The sequence below is a fragment of the Quercus suber genome, unplaced genomic scaffold (assembly GCF_002906115.3).
Source record: "Quercus suber isolate HL8 unplaced genomic scaffold, Cork oak 2.0 scaffold_802, whole genome shotgun sequence".
NCBI classification, from domain to species: Eukaryota; Viridiplantae; Streptophyta; class Magnoliopsida; order Fagales; family Fagaceae; genus Quercus; species Quercus suber.
Window position 1 is genome coordinate 177,719 of NW_027070237.1, and position 13,665 is coordinate 191,383.

At 37.4% G+C, this 13,665-nt stretch overlaps 1 protein-coding gene across 1 annotated transcript; it reads left to right on the top strand.

Annotated features, from left to right (window-relative positions):
* Window positions 1-4,110: 4,110 nt before the first annotated feature.
* Window positions 4,111-8,189, top strand: LOC112025693 (homeobox protein BEL1 homolog). Its single transcript, XM_024058373.2, has 5 exons — window positions 4,111-4,528; window positions 4,731-5,751; window positions 6,197-6,579; window positions 7,006-7,066; window positions 7,204-8,189. The coding sequence occupies exons 2-5, from the start codon at window positions 4,825-4,827 to the stop codon at window positions 7,879-7,881; spliced, it is 2,049 nt and encodes a 682-aa protein (XP_023914141.2). The 5' UTR covers window positions 4,111-4,528; window positions 4,731-4,824; the 3' UTR covers window positions 7,882-8,189.
* The last annotated feature ends 5,476 nt before the right edge of the window (window positions 8,190-13,665 follow it).

The window sequence follows — 13,665 nt, forward strand, 5'->3', positions numbered from 1 at the left end:
TAAGTGTGACAATCAAACAATGACACATTTTGAGGTCCCTCAAAAATTTTCTTTCTTTTATCTATAAATGAACACTTTTTACATACCCAAAAAAAAAAAAGTCTATACATGACCTTTGAAGTTAAAATACTTGGGATATTGGCTTGCACCCTAATTCCAAGGTATTTGTTAGTCACTTCTGAATGACATATAGCAAAAACGTGACAAGGGTCTTAAAGTGTTGGACAGGATTGGCCATGCCAGCTCCTTATGTTTCACATTGTTACCATGAAAACAAAATGAGAAGAAATCAATCTTTTTCCTCTATTGTCATACTTAAATCCCTTGAAAAATTCACATACTTTATTTTAAACTTTTGCTTATTCTGATGACACTATAGCTACTGAAATAGCTCAAGTGCACCACCTTCTATGGGGGAGAACCAAAGGATGAGATCATTTCTCTGCAGAGCATGCACAAGCTTTAGTTTTGCAATTTCCAAGATATGGAAGGAATCTAAAGCTAAAGTAAGTAAAATGTTTCAGCTAATGCCAAAGCCAATTATGATTATCAAATTTATTAACCAGGCATTCAAGCTCAAACAAAATTAAAACTCAAGCTCCATTAAAAAATAACCCTTTGTAATGAGCAAAAGGCTCCGTACTCTCTAAAATACACCATTGATCAGTGTACCCTAAAACCATAATAGCAAATTAACCATACTCACCAATCCTTAGGGCCAAGCAATAATTTGAAGTTTGACCCATTGATCGACATCCTTATTAGAATTCCAAAGAATCCCATTTCAATGTTCCATCCCTAGCTAGGTCCAACCCCTTGTAGATCCCAATCAAAAATCATCATCAATATTTTTTTTTGTCCCATTTCAATGTTCCATCCCTAGCTAGGTCCAACCCCTTGTAGATCCCAATCAAAAATCATCATCAATATGTTAGTATAGGTACACAGTCCCACGGGTGCTCTTTCATGTAGCTGGCCTATGTAGAATGGTCCATGCATGCAAAAAAAAGATTGTAAAAAGAGGACCATCCTTCAATACCTATAATCCATAGCTACAAGTTTCAATATATAACTTCAAAATTGTACTTCTGCTATTGAGTACCAAAAGCTCAAAAGGGTTTCTCTCTTTCTCTCTCTTAAACTCTTTTCACTCACCCCCGTCTTTTATGGGTGCCTAGGGAAAGTCATATATACTCACACATAAGGCAAAGGAAGTTCAAGTAGCTCATACAAGGTCTGTCTTCGATAGAAACTAAATATGGGATTGTGGTTTTGCTAATATGCGCAGGGGTGCTTAGTGTACAACCCCTTTTTTTTTTTGGAGGCCTAAATAAGCAGAAAGTACAAGCATGAAAAACCAAAAGAGAGAGAGAGAGAGAGTGTGAGAGAGAAATGACGTCAGCATGGTGTAGGGCATAGGTTATGAAAGAGGCAAAATGGCAAGCGGCGGAGAAAGCTCCGTTTATAGGACCACCTGCTTTAAACGGACAAAAATGTAAGCCTCTCATTGGTTTTGCTACAGCCTCACTCTCATTTGTTGTCGCGTGTCTTCACGTACGTTGTTTATTCCATGTTGTTTGGTGTTGGGTTTGTGTTTTGTCACTTGTGTTTGGGTTGATGGGAACGTGTGAACGCTCGTTTTTCTTTTATTTATTTCTTCTTCTAAAAAAAAAAAAAAAATTTTTAACTTTGATAATCATAAAAGTCATTGGTTTTACTTTGTGTTAGTATATTCCGTGTCAAAATTCTCTTGAAATTGATATTGAAATACGTTGTATTAAGTCTATTCATAATTGGGTTAAGGTCTAAATGTTGAGAATTAAAAATGTTACAAGAGGAATTCTAATCAACTGAAATTGCACATGATAAATTTTGAAAATTAGTTGAGATATAAATTTTAGTTGACACTCGAGGGACGTTGGGTCGACTAAAATTTCATGAACTTGATATAATTTTGTTACGAATCCACCTATTGTTTTAGCCCTTCCCTATTTTATATATTCATCATTTTCCAAAATCAACCCAAGTTCACTTCTGAGAGTTGAGAGAAACCTACCCAATTGTGAGAACCAAACACTTCACATTTTCTCCACTCTCTCCCTCTCACCATAGGCAAACACTTGAGAGAAGATCAATTCCTTCACACTCATCACTAAATTTGTGTTATAAGGAATTGAAGTTCTTGGAATCATTGTAGCACACCCATATTGTTCCATGGAAGTTTGAAGATGCAATTGGTGGTTCATTGTGGATCTAGTAGTTAGATTGAAGAAATGACTCGCAGAGTTAGTTGCTAGCAACCTAACAGAGGTTCGAAGGACTTTAGTACATATTGAATGGTTTTATGTGTATAATGTACAACAACTATTCATTTTAGTAGATCATTTCAACGGTGGTGTCGTGAAGAGGTTTTTCCGCCCAGTTCTTGGATTTTCCTCTTCGATAACAGATCTTTTGTTATATTGTGGTATCATGTCTTTAATTTTCTATGGGCTGCTCATTATTTATGCTTTACATTTATCCATGCTAATTTTGATGTCCATGCACTATATATATATATATATATATATAATTGGTTAATCACTTAAACTTGGTGTTAATTGTAAGATTAGGTTAAAAGTGATTAAGCCACAATTTAAACGTTTGGGTCTAAATCAACACCTTGGTGGATTAGTTATTTCTCAAAAATGAAAAATGAAACAAAAAACGTGTGAGGTGAGGATGTTTTTAAGAAATAATTTTGAGAATTAATTTCAAGAGGATTGAACTTTATGATACATGAATATGCAATTATCAACATTTTTTAAAAAATGTTATCAATTTTTTCATTGAAAATGATTTGACGATGAACATTATTCATGTGTTGATATTAAATTTATTTTTGAGAATTGTATTTAGCAAATGAGTCTTGTTTTGATTTGGACTTAGAAATTTTTTTTTTCCCTTTCTTTTTTGTCATAAGAGATGATTAAGAAATAAGTTATTTTAGTTCCCAAAAATTGATATTTAATAAGAACCTCAAATCAAATTGGGCAATGAGTGTAGGGAATTTACATCTATATGGTCATGTTAGGAAGTTCTGGATTTCGAAACTCATGTCTTGTTTCTTTAAATTGTTCATCTATCCACATGAACAATTTGGATTTTTTTTAAGCTTCAAACTAGGGTAAAACTTTGCAAAAAAAGTGACTTAAAAAACTTATAATAGAGCCCTAAAACCATGAAAAAATTGAAAGCAACTTTGAAACAATTAGGTCTAAAGTTGCTGTGGACTTGCAACCTAAAAGCATGATGGTTATTGCCATTCCATGTTTGTGTATTGGCAAATGGCAATTGACATCCAATTCTGCGCGTGGAGTTGGTACATTTTCATCATAAATAAAAAGAATAGATGCGGTCCCATGCAATGGGGAGAGAGAGAGATATATGGGTGGTGGAGTAGTGCTTTAATACACACATTTAATGAGAATTATATGGAGAAACATTGGACCACCTCATCTCATCTAAATCAACTTACCCACAGTCCCTTATTTTGGGAACAATTTGCACAACCCAGGCGCATCTACTCTCTCTCTCTCTCTCTCTCTGTCTTTCTCTCTCTCTCTTTCTCTTTCTCTCTCTGTAACACCTTTCAAATTTTTTTTTGGTTCAGAAGAAAAATAGCACACACACTAGGCAGGCCCACCAGACCAGAACCCCAACAGAGTCTACACTGAAACTCATCTGAAAAGCCTGTAAACAACTCCTACTTAGGAATGATTTCTTGGGATTCGTTCCATACCAAGGTTTCCAAAATTCCAAAGCTTTTTTAACCTCTTTTTATTAGTATTATTTTTGGTTCTTGGTACTTAGTAGGATTTTAATATCAGCATGGTGAGGTTATGAAAATCATTTAAAGTAAATTAAAACAGGGTCATGTGGCGGCTTGTAGTTTGTGTACCAGGCAAAGGACGATCGTTACTTTCTGTCGTTGCTGGTTCTCTCTATCAGTACTTTGTAAAGCTGGGAACTTTAATTTAATAATATTTTTTTTAAATAATATAAAACATTGGGGTGGGGGGGGAAAAAATTTTTTTAACTATAATCATTTTTTTTATTGTTGGGTATGAAATAATTGAGGTTACTATTTGATTTTCTATATAAGAATTAAGTAGTCTATTTTGGATGTATTTATACCATGCTTCATTGACCCACTTTAGAGAGAGAGAGAGTGAGAGAGAGAGAGAGAGAGAGAGCAGCACATATCAAATGATGAACATGGGTTGGAGGTCATCATCACCCCTATCTGATCTTCTATTTCTGAGGAGATATATCTGATCTTTCTTTCTAGGAAGGTTTTTCATGGCATACCATGTTGGCTTATTAAGAGAACAAATCTGAGGAAAATAGGCCACTCCTTAATTCTCTCCTCCTCCCATCACCTACTACCATCGTCTAGTTCCCTCCTCCACCACACCAACACCACCAACAACAACACAAATTGCTCTACTTTTGCTCAACAGTCACATAGTCCACTCATCTATAACTGGTAAGTCTTCTGTATTCCTCTCTAATCCCAGAGTTTCTACATAAATAAGAAACTAAAGACAAAGTCTTTTCCTTTTCCCAGTTCTCTGATGAATCAAAAGGGTACCTTTTTGGTCTCATAAAATTTTGATTGCTGAAATTGTTTGTTTGATGATGATCTTCAACTTTGGATTAATAATGGTTTCTGGGTTTTTTTTATATAGGATTGGATATTGATGTTCTTGCAGTTGTAGAAGCTTTAGCTTACAAGCAAGAGCAATATATTATTATAAATAGCAAGAAGAAGATTTGTCTTTCATGGCTCGAGAACACTGTGAAGATAAATCCGGGAATATGGTATCTTCAGCTGGCTTTTGTTACTCAGATGTTTCATCTAGTAACCCAACTATACAGACTCATCTAGTGAATCAGATCCAAGGCTATGAGTCCAACCAGGAGATCTTCAACTTGACCACTGGCATGGAGATGATAGGGTTTTCAAAGAATCTACAGCAACAAAGTGATAGTAACTCAGTCATGTGGAAAGGGTTCTATGGCAAGTCTCAAAGCCATGCTGGTCCATCCTCTTCAAAGACCATCAATGAGTCCACTAGTGATTTCTATCAGCATGAGTTCAATAAGTCTGATTTCACAACTGGGATTTCTGAAACAAGTAGTGAGAACCTAATAGTTGGAGCACACGACAATACTGGCGCTTGGCAAGAGAATAGATTGCTTGTTGATGATTCTTTGAGGTGTGTGTTTCCTTGTGAAGGAAATGAAAGGCCAAGTCAGGGTCTTTCACTCTCTCTTTCTTCAAGCAATCCCTCAACTATAGGGTTACAATCTTTTGAGCTAAGGCACACTAATCATCACAATCAAGGTGAACAAGATGATATGAGGTTTATTGCTTCCAGTTCTAGAGATGGGTTTTATGGGAAATCATCAAACATTCAACAACCACAAATGATGCAAGATGTGTTTTTGGGAAAAGCTACAAATCATCACGAGGGACAGTTCCACCTCAGGAACTCAAAGTTCTTGGCCCCTACACAGGAACTTTTGAATGAGTTCTGTTGTAGCCTCGGCACAAAGCAAACTGATCAACAAAAGCAAAAGTCCCACAAAGCCAAGCAATGGGAAGAGGATAATGGCAGTAGTTCTTCCAGAAAGCAAGCTCTCTACTCACTTGAATACATGGAATTGCAGAAAAGAAAAACAAAACTGCTTTCAATGCTTGAAGAGGTATATATTATATATGTATCTATATGTGTTTTAGATCTTGTTTTACTCCATTAAAAGATCCTTTCTTTTTACCATGTTCCCTCTACAACTTTTCATTCCTTTCTCAAAATATGGAAATAAAAGTAAAATTTTGTGCTTTCTTGAAGTGAGTTTTAGTTTCAAACAAAGTTGTAACTTTTACTAGGTGGTTGATGGATTGGTGTCTCTATGACTTGATTCTTGAACTAATTAAGCGACTGTGGACCTTTTAATTAATGCCCCCAACTTGTGACAATTTTCGGAGCGTTTTCATTCACTTTCAGAAACCTCTATTCCCATTTCTTTTCTTGGCATCTTGTTTTTCATCTTCTTACTCTTTAACTAGAATATATTCTATGCTGTTACTCTTATACCAACAACTTGATCTTTCTTTCACTCTTATCTCTATCTTCTTGTTCTTCTTAAGGTGGACAGAAGGTACAGGAACTATTGTAATCAAATGAAGGCCGTGGTGTCATCCTTTGAAGCTGTGGCTGGCCATGGTGCTGCCACGGTCTACTCAGCTTTGGCTTCAAAGGCCATGTCAAGGCATTTTAGATGCTTGAAAGATGGGATTGTGAGTCAGATTCAGGCTACCAAGAAAGCCATGGGAGAGAAAGATCCTGCTGCTCCAGGCACAACCAAAGGAGAAACACCAAGGCTACGTATTCTTGATCAGACACTGAGGCAACAAAGGGCTTTTCAGCAAATGAGCATGATGGAAAGCCATCCATGGAGACCCCAACGTGGCCTTCCTGAACGATCTGTTTCTGTCCTCCGAGCTTGGCTTTTCGAACACTTTCTCCACCCGTAAATATCTCTTTCTCTTTCTTTTTTATGTTTCACACACATGGAGTCCTTTATAAGTAAACTACCAAGTTGATTTCACAAGAGAATCAATGTTTTTCACCACACAAAAGTAAGAAACAGTACTTGGTAGTTTGCTTTTAGTATTATGAATTTCTCACATGTAAAGTATCCGTGATTTGGCCTTGCAAAAACAATGTGTTGTTTTGGTAGTTTCTACCCACCAACATTCAGACTACAAATATCATTCTTGTCATATTATATTCAATCATTTTAGTTTCTTTTCTGAATATCTGCTAGGCACCATCTCTACTATTTTTATGTGGGTCTAATTCTATTTCATGTATACGGCCCTCTCACTCTCTCATTCACCACACAAACACGCAAACAAAGTAGTAAAAGTAACAGTCTTTTTGGAACTTTTTGCAGGTACCCAAGCGATGTTGATAAACATATCTTAGCCCGCCAAACTGGTCTCTCAAGAAGCCAGGCAAGTCACATCTTTACTCAAGTTATTTTAATATGTCATGAATTAGTTTATATTATCAATGGGGCAGATCTTCTTGGGATCCATATTATAATATGTATTAATCTAAGGCCTTTTTGTTGTTACATATGTATTACTAGGTATCCAATTGGTTCATTAATGCAAGGGTGAGGCTGTGGAAACCTATGGTCGAAGACATGTACTTAGAAGAGATAAAAGAGAGAGAAAACAACATGACTTCCTCAGATGGGGTTACTAATCTCGATGAGAATGGCCGGCAAAATCAAAACCCACCTCCAACACGCCCTGAGGATCAAAAACCTACACAAGACCAACTTGTCAGAATTGACTCTGAGTGCCTATCGTCCATCATCACTAATCCAGATAAGAATGACTCTAAAACCAGTAAAACCCTCCAAAACCACCACATACAACAACAACAACAACAACAACATAGTTTTGGGAGGGTTGCAGCTGAGACATATGGGGCAATGGAGCTCGACTTTTCTTCTTATAATCACCAGTCAGCTGGTGGTGGTGGTGCAGTTTCTTATCCTAGTGACAGTAATGCTAATCAGAATAACTTCAATGGTGGTGGTGGTGGTGGTGGAGTGTCTTTGACATTAGGGTTGCAACAGCATGGTGGGAGTGGTGTGAGCTTAGCCTTCTCACCCGCCTCTCAGAACTCTCTGTTCTATGCAAGAGACCACATTGAAGATTGCCAACCAGTTCAGTACTCGCTTTTAGATGGTGAAGGTCAGAATCTACCATACAGAAATTTGATGGGTGCACAGTTGCTCCATGACTTGGCTGGATAGAATGCAAAATGCTAATCAAAGTGCATGTGATGGTGATGTCGGCCAAAATTTCTTATCAAAGGCTGATCATGAATTGGTGATGGTAGATGAGTAGTTTTAGGTACAGATAAATACTTCATACATACATAAAGCAATACTTGGTTAGATAATATTATGAATATGATAATTACTTTCATGGCTCAGTAATTTTTCGGAAACCTTTTTTTTAGGGGATTGTAAGAACATGTTTATTTATTACCTTTAGGCTAATTTGAAATTGCTGGTGATTGATGCAAGGTTATACATATATTTATTTCCTCTTTTGGGCAGATTCTATGTTTAAAGATATTAGGAAATTCTCTTGCCTTTTAAGATTGCCCAACTAGGTGATTGAATCATGTGTGGCTCTTGTTTAATCTGAAATTCCAATTCTCTTGGGGCTCAAGTAGATCTTTTATTTTATTCTATTTTATTTTCATTTTTCTTATAAATGCAATTAAATATTGCAGCACAATTTGGTTGGGTCCTTAGCTTTGGAGATTAAGACAAATCCCATTGAAACAATAAAATATCTTTGATCGTTGGATCTTGGATGGTTGTGGTCCCTAACTCATCCTCATGAAGATGATATTTCATGCCAATAAGAATTGCCTGCTTTTATGATCTGTCCACTTTGGAGTTTTGGAGTGGTTTGTTGCTGCTACTTTTGCCAATGAAAATGTGCCTTTCCTTAACTGCCTTTTCACTTAGTGTGATAGCCATTAGGCCCTTAGGGTTTCCATGGACTAAGTGCAACTTGTTAAAGGTTGAAGAGATTAGAGATCGATCCCACCTATATATGGGCAAGTAACATCAATAATACTTCACCATCACATTAATAGACCTAGAGATTTAGAAGTTTGTATGTATGGTGTGCTTCATGCTTATTCAAATGGCTGTCCCCATTTAATTACCAGACTCATTCATATCCTAGGAATAGAATATTTCCAAAACCTCCTTTAACAGAACCGGCCAAACTTTGGCCTTACATGAATGCATGGATATTAGAGTCTTTGGAAAGAAAATTTCACGATATGTTGCTTGAATTAAAGATCATGCGTTCAGTAAGAAGTTTTTCCAAGTAACTTGTCTTATGATTTGCGTCAATAGAAAAATGTGCATTTGGATTTTTATTTTTTTTCTTTTTGGTTGAAAAAGTTATGTGCTGAAAAGAGAAAACTGGTAAAAGTACAATTATGTCTAAAAAAAACATAAAACTTTAAATGATAATACATAAGTAAATAAAAAAAAATAAAAAAATAAAAAGCTAAATCAAACCCATGCACATATATCATACGTGAATGATTCTAGCATACAGCGATGGGAAATTTCTCTTATAAATGAACCTGATGACCACGCTATAAATGCCAATAAATGCGAATTTATTTCCTCAGGGCTCAAGGAAAAGTGAAATGGAGAGAAAGGGTGTAGGTTTAATTTTCATATGGATGTTCCGTACGGTTGTTTGCACATATTATGTGATACACGTGTGGCAGCTAGACTTTACTTTTCGTGGTGACGACACATCTAAATTAAACACATTAGGTTTTGCATGCATGGTTGTCTGGGAAGCATAGAGTGAGTTCTTCAGGATTCTATACTTTTCCACGTTTTCTTTACTTGCCCTCCACATTATGACCTCACTCTCACTGGCCGGCATTATCATCATAAGGTGTAAGCAAAAGGTAGTACTTCATTTTGTATTCTATTCTTTGTTCAATGAAATTATTGGTTCTTTAAAAAAAAAAAAAAAGCAAAAACAAAAAGGAACTTTATTTTTAGGGAAAAGACTTCAAAATGATTCCTAGAAGAAATATCTTTGTCCTTATGATGTTGCAAAAGGGTATATGTTGTTGTCTTGTTGAAGATGTGTTGTGTATATATATATATATACATGGATAGGTTGTAATAATAATATTTGATTTTGAAAAATATTGTTTTACAAAGTTAATAAAGTGAAAATTCAAATTTTGAAATTTTCTAAGTGAAAATTTGAAATTTAGTATAAATTTTCGATTGGTCAAAGTTTTGGCTTGATCAATCGAAATGATGAAGAAAATAATTCTGAAGTCTCTAGATGATTCGATCACTATTCTATTCCTGTTCAATTGATCAAAAAAAGTATTTGATCAATCGAAAAAAGCATTCGATCAATTGAAAGGAACTCTCAACTGATTGAAACTCATAAAACTGAATTTTCTATAGAATTTTTTGGTAACTATTCTGAATGTTTAAAGAAGTTTAAAAAAAAAAAAAAAAAAAAAAACAAACAGGAACTTTATTTTTAGGAAAAAAACTGCGAAATGATTCGTAGAAGAAATATCTGTCTTTATAATGTTGCAAAAGGGTATATGTTTTTGTCTTGCTGAAGATGTCCAATAACCATCTTTGAAATCTCATTCTTTTTTTTTTTTCATTCGAGGGGCTCATGCAGAGAGATTTCTAAGTATGATCAAAGAAAAAAAAATCAAGCTTAAGAAATATATTCTTTGATGGGCGGCAGGTAGCTATAGCTCTTTTTGGAAAAAAAAAAAAAAAACATAGGTTAGACATGACATTAATATAAACTAACTTGGTTCCAACAAGAAACAATACTAAATAAATGCAATGCGTTTGGTCTTTTTTTGGTATTTAGTGAAATCAAAAGATTTCATGCGTATTAGTGAGAATAGATTCTTTCAGGAAAACTACTTCACAAACCTTTTCCAACACATATCATTTTGTAAGTCTTTTGAAGATAGCCATTAATTATGTTTTTTTTTTCCTTTTAGCATTACATATTTCTTTCTTACTGATGAATATATATACTTCTAGTAACGGTATTATGTGGTTCTCTTCTCTCTATGAGAGAACAGTTGGGACATATATATCTTTCGTTATGAATGGCTTTTTCTCTTTGCGAGGACTCTGATCAGCCACCAACTTGGCATTCTATTCTTTTGCAATTACCCATAACACCAGTGCATGTACTACAGTATTCGATTAATTTAAACTTATTTTTTCCGATAAAAAAAAAAAAAAAAAACACTAAAGAGACTATATATTGCATAAAGTAACATTAGATGCTATGAACTCCAGGCAACAAACATTAAGTAAAAATAAACGAGGTGAACCATCTAATGTATTTGTAAATTTTTAAAATCAATTCTCCATTACATTTGGAGCTTCCTAACAGCTACATATTTTCCTAGTTTTATTACAGTACTATTCCTAGTTGAAATTAGTAGAGACAACTTATTATAAGTATTTAGAGGGTTATTATGAACAAAATATTTAGAGTCACACAATGCCTTCACGCTCGTACGTTAACCTACACAAGACAAAGGAGAGAACCTATCAAAGGGCACCGGTGTGGTGCCGGCCAAATACCCTCTGAATGTCAAGTTAGAAAGTATTCTCACAACTCTAGAGTGCTAGAGAGGGTAAATAATGCGTACCTCTATTGATGAGAGTATTGGGGCTTTTATAGTAGTCGAAAGTTTTTCCTCTTAGACTTGGCATCCAAGTCTTTTCCTTGTAGGAGTCCTCCTTTTTAGAGTCCGAAACGTGGTGGACAGATCTTCTCCTTATAGGGAAGATCTTTACCAAATATATGAGATTTCTAGAGTCCAAGTAGCGTAAGGACTCTGTTTAGGGCCTTACGAGAATGGGCCAAAATATTCCCACTAAGGGGTCCAACAGGCCCATGGCCAACCAGCCCATCTTTCTTCGTTCCGTCCGTATCAGGTCCGTCCACATGAGGTCCGTCCACTTAAGGCCCCGTGCAAATGACAGGCTCGTCTATCCTTACGTCCACGGACTGTAGCCGGCCCGTACAATCACAATAGGCATCCTAGCGTGTATTTTCTCCCTTTCAGTTGCCCCCTCACCCGATAGGTCTGTCATGCATAAGAGAACGGACTCATGGGGTGACGGATTTAAAATCTCGATCATGTTTTCATGACACCTAGATCCGTGAACTTCCATCCGTACATTGCTGGATCAGGAGTTAACACATTAATGAGTTGTGCCAAGTGTCATCTGGTCAATGGCCATTGTTTTGAAATGAGGTGTCGCTTCGTCTTCCGTGCACATCCTTTATAAATATCGACCCCTCCGCCCCTCATTTTTCCACTTGTTGCTGGAAGAAATTGTCAGAGCGAGTCTGTCACACCTGTGAGAGAACAGTTCGTTCACTCACATACTCGTCGCCTGCCACATCTTGCTTACTTCGATCTTCTGGTGAGTTGTTTCCTATCCGTCCTTTTTTAATTTTAGCTCTTATTTATCTCTTTTTACACTTTATGCGCCCGTCGTTCTTTCCAAACCCGTCAGAGTCTTAGGTTTTGTCATTACCTGTAGGCCATGTCTAGTGCGTCGAGTAATCAGTCGGTCGTCCGTGACGGGACGGATTACGAAGAGGTATACCCGTCAGGTCCCAAAGACCACGACGCCCCGAGCGAGGAGAGTAGTCCGTCATCATCCTCCTCGTCCTCAACAAATGAGGGCTTGGAGATGATCGAAATACAAGAGGGTTCAGCTGACGACGAAGAGCCAATAGTTAGGTCCGTCGTGGGAACTGATGGACTTAGGGAGTTCATCATGCTCCTAGAGTGGACGGTACACGCTTTCACATCTACTATCAAGGAAGGCCATTTTAACACCCTTAGGGCCCGTTATCAAATCCCAGACCACATCCCACTCCGTCTACCCTACATGTCAAAAAAATGTTATTACGAAGGAGTTGACGGAGTAGGTGTGTACGAACAAGTGCTTAAGGCTGGCCTGAGATTTCCATTAAGTTCGTTACACCGCGAACTCTTAAACTACCTAGGTATATCTATCAGCCAGGTGTCTCCTAATGCCTGGAGAGTTTTCATCGTGATGGAGGTTCTATACGGAGCCATGTCGGACGGTGGGAGAAGGCTTACTATAAAAGAGTTCCTCCACTGCTACCGTCCGGATGAGATAGACAAGTCGAGGGGCATGTATAGCTTCGTCCCTAGGAGCCCCGTCCTGAAAGTTATTTTTGAAGCCCCGGACTCAAATAGAGACTGGAAGAGCCGCTACTTTTTCATAGAATGAGATAATTTGATGTGTCATCTAGGGGAGACGGACTTCATGCCCGTCGACACAGTTTGGGGCATTTTAAACCCATCCGGTATAGCCTGTTATAAATGACTCCATGCAGCTTAATAATTTTCATAATGTTTCTAACGTCCGTCCTCTTTGATGCAGTTCGACGGCGTCCCCAGATTACACTGGAGGAATTCAGTTTCCTTGAAAGAATTTTTTCAAAGACAAGGCCCGAGGAGTGGACGTGGGCCAAGCTCGTCAACCTCAACACCATCCACTGGTATTGTGATGGGCCCGAGCCAACCCTTGCTGCACTAAAGTACGAGAAGCAGACCTGTCTACGTGAGTCCGTCGACCCTTATGACCTGTTTTTACCGTCATTATCATTATTATTTCTTAATCTGTCTACCTTTTTCAGAGATGGAGGATGCAAAAAGGTGAGCAGCTATAAGACTCCAGGCCGCGAAGAACAAAGAGGCTGGAACGGACCCCATGGGGACGGGCTCCAGCAAGCAGAATCTGAAGAGGAAATTGCCCGCGAAGGGTGACCATCCACCAAAGCAGCCCAAGGTCCCCCTGGAGCCGGTCGTCGGCTTGATGGCTGGGGGGTCAGTCACTCCGACTAAACATGGTGCGAGCAAGGGTTTGATGACAGGTCCGTCTGGCAGCCAAAAGAAGCCACCCGTCTTGCTTTGTGAGGACTCCAAGTAT

Excerpts from the sequence above, each read along its gene's own strand:
- LOC112025693 (XM_024058373.2), top strand. The coding sequence starts at position 4,825 with ATGGCTCGAGAACACTGTGAAGATAAATCCGGGAATATGGTATCTTCA. Across the intron at positions 6,580-7,005 it reads TTCGAACACTTTCTCCACCC|GTACCCAAGCGATGTTGATA; the intron begins GTAAATATCTCT and ends AACTTTTTGCAG. Across the intron at positions 7,067-7,203 it reads CTGGTCTCTCAAGAAGCCAG|GTATCCAATTGGTTCATTAA; the intron begins GCAAGTCACATC and ends ATGTATTACTAG.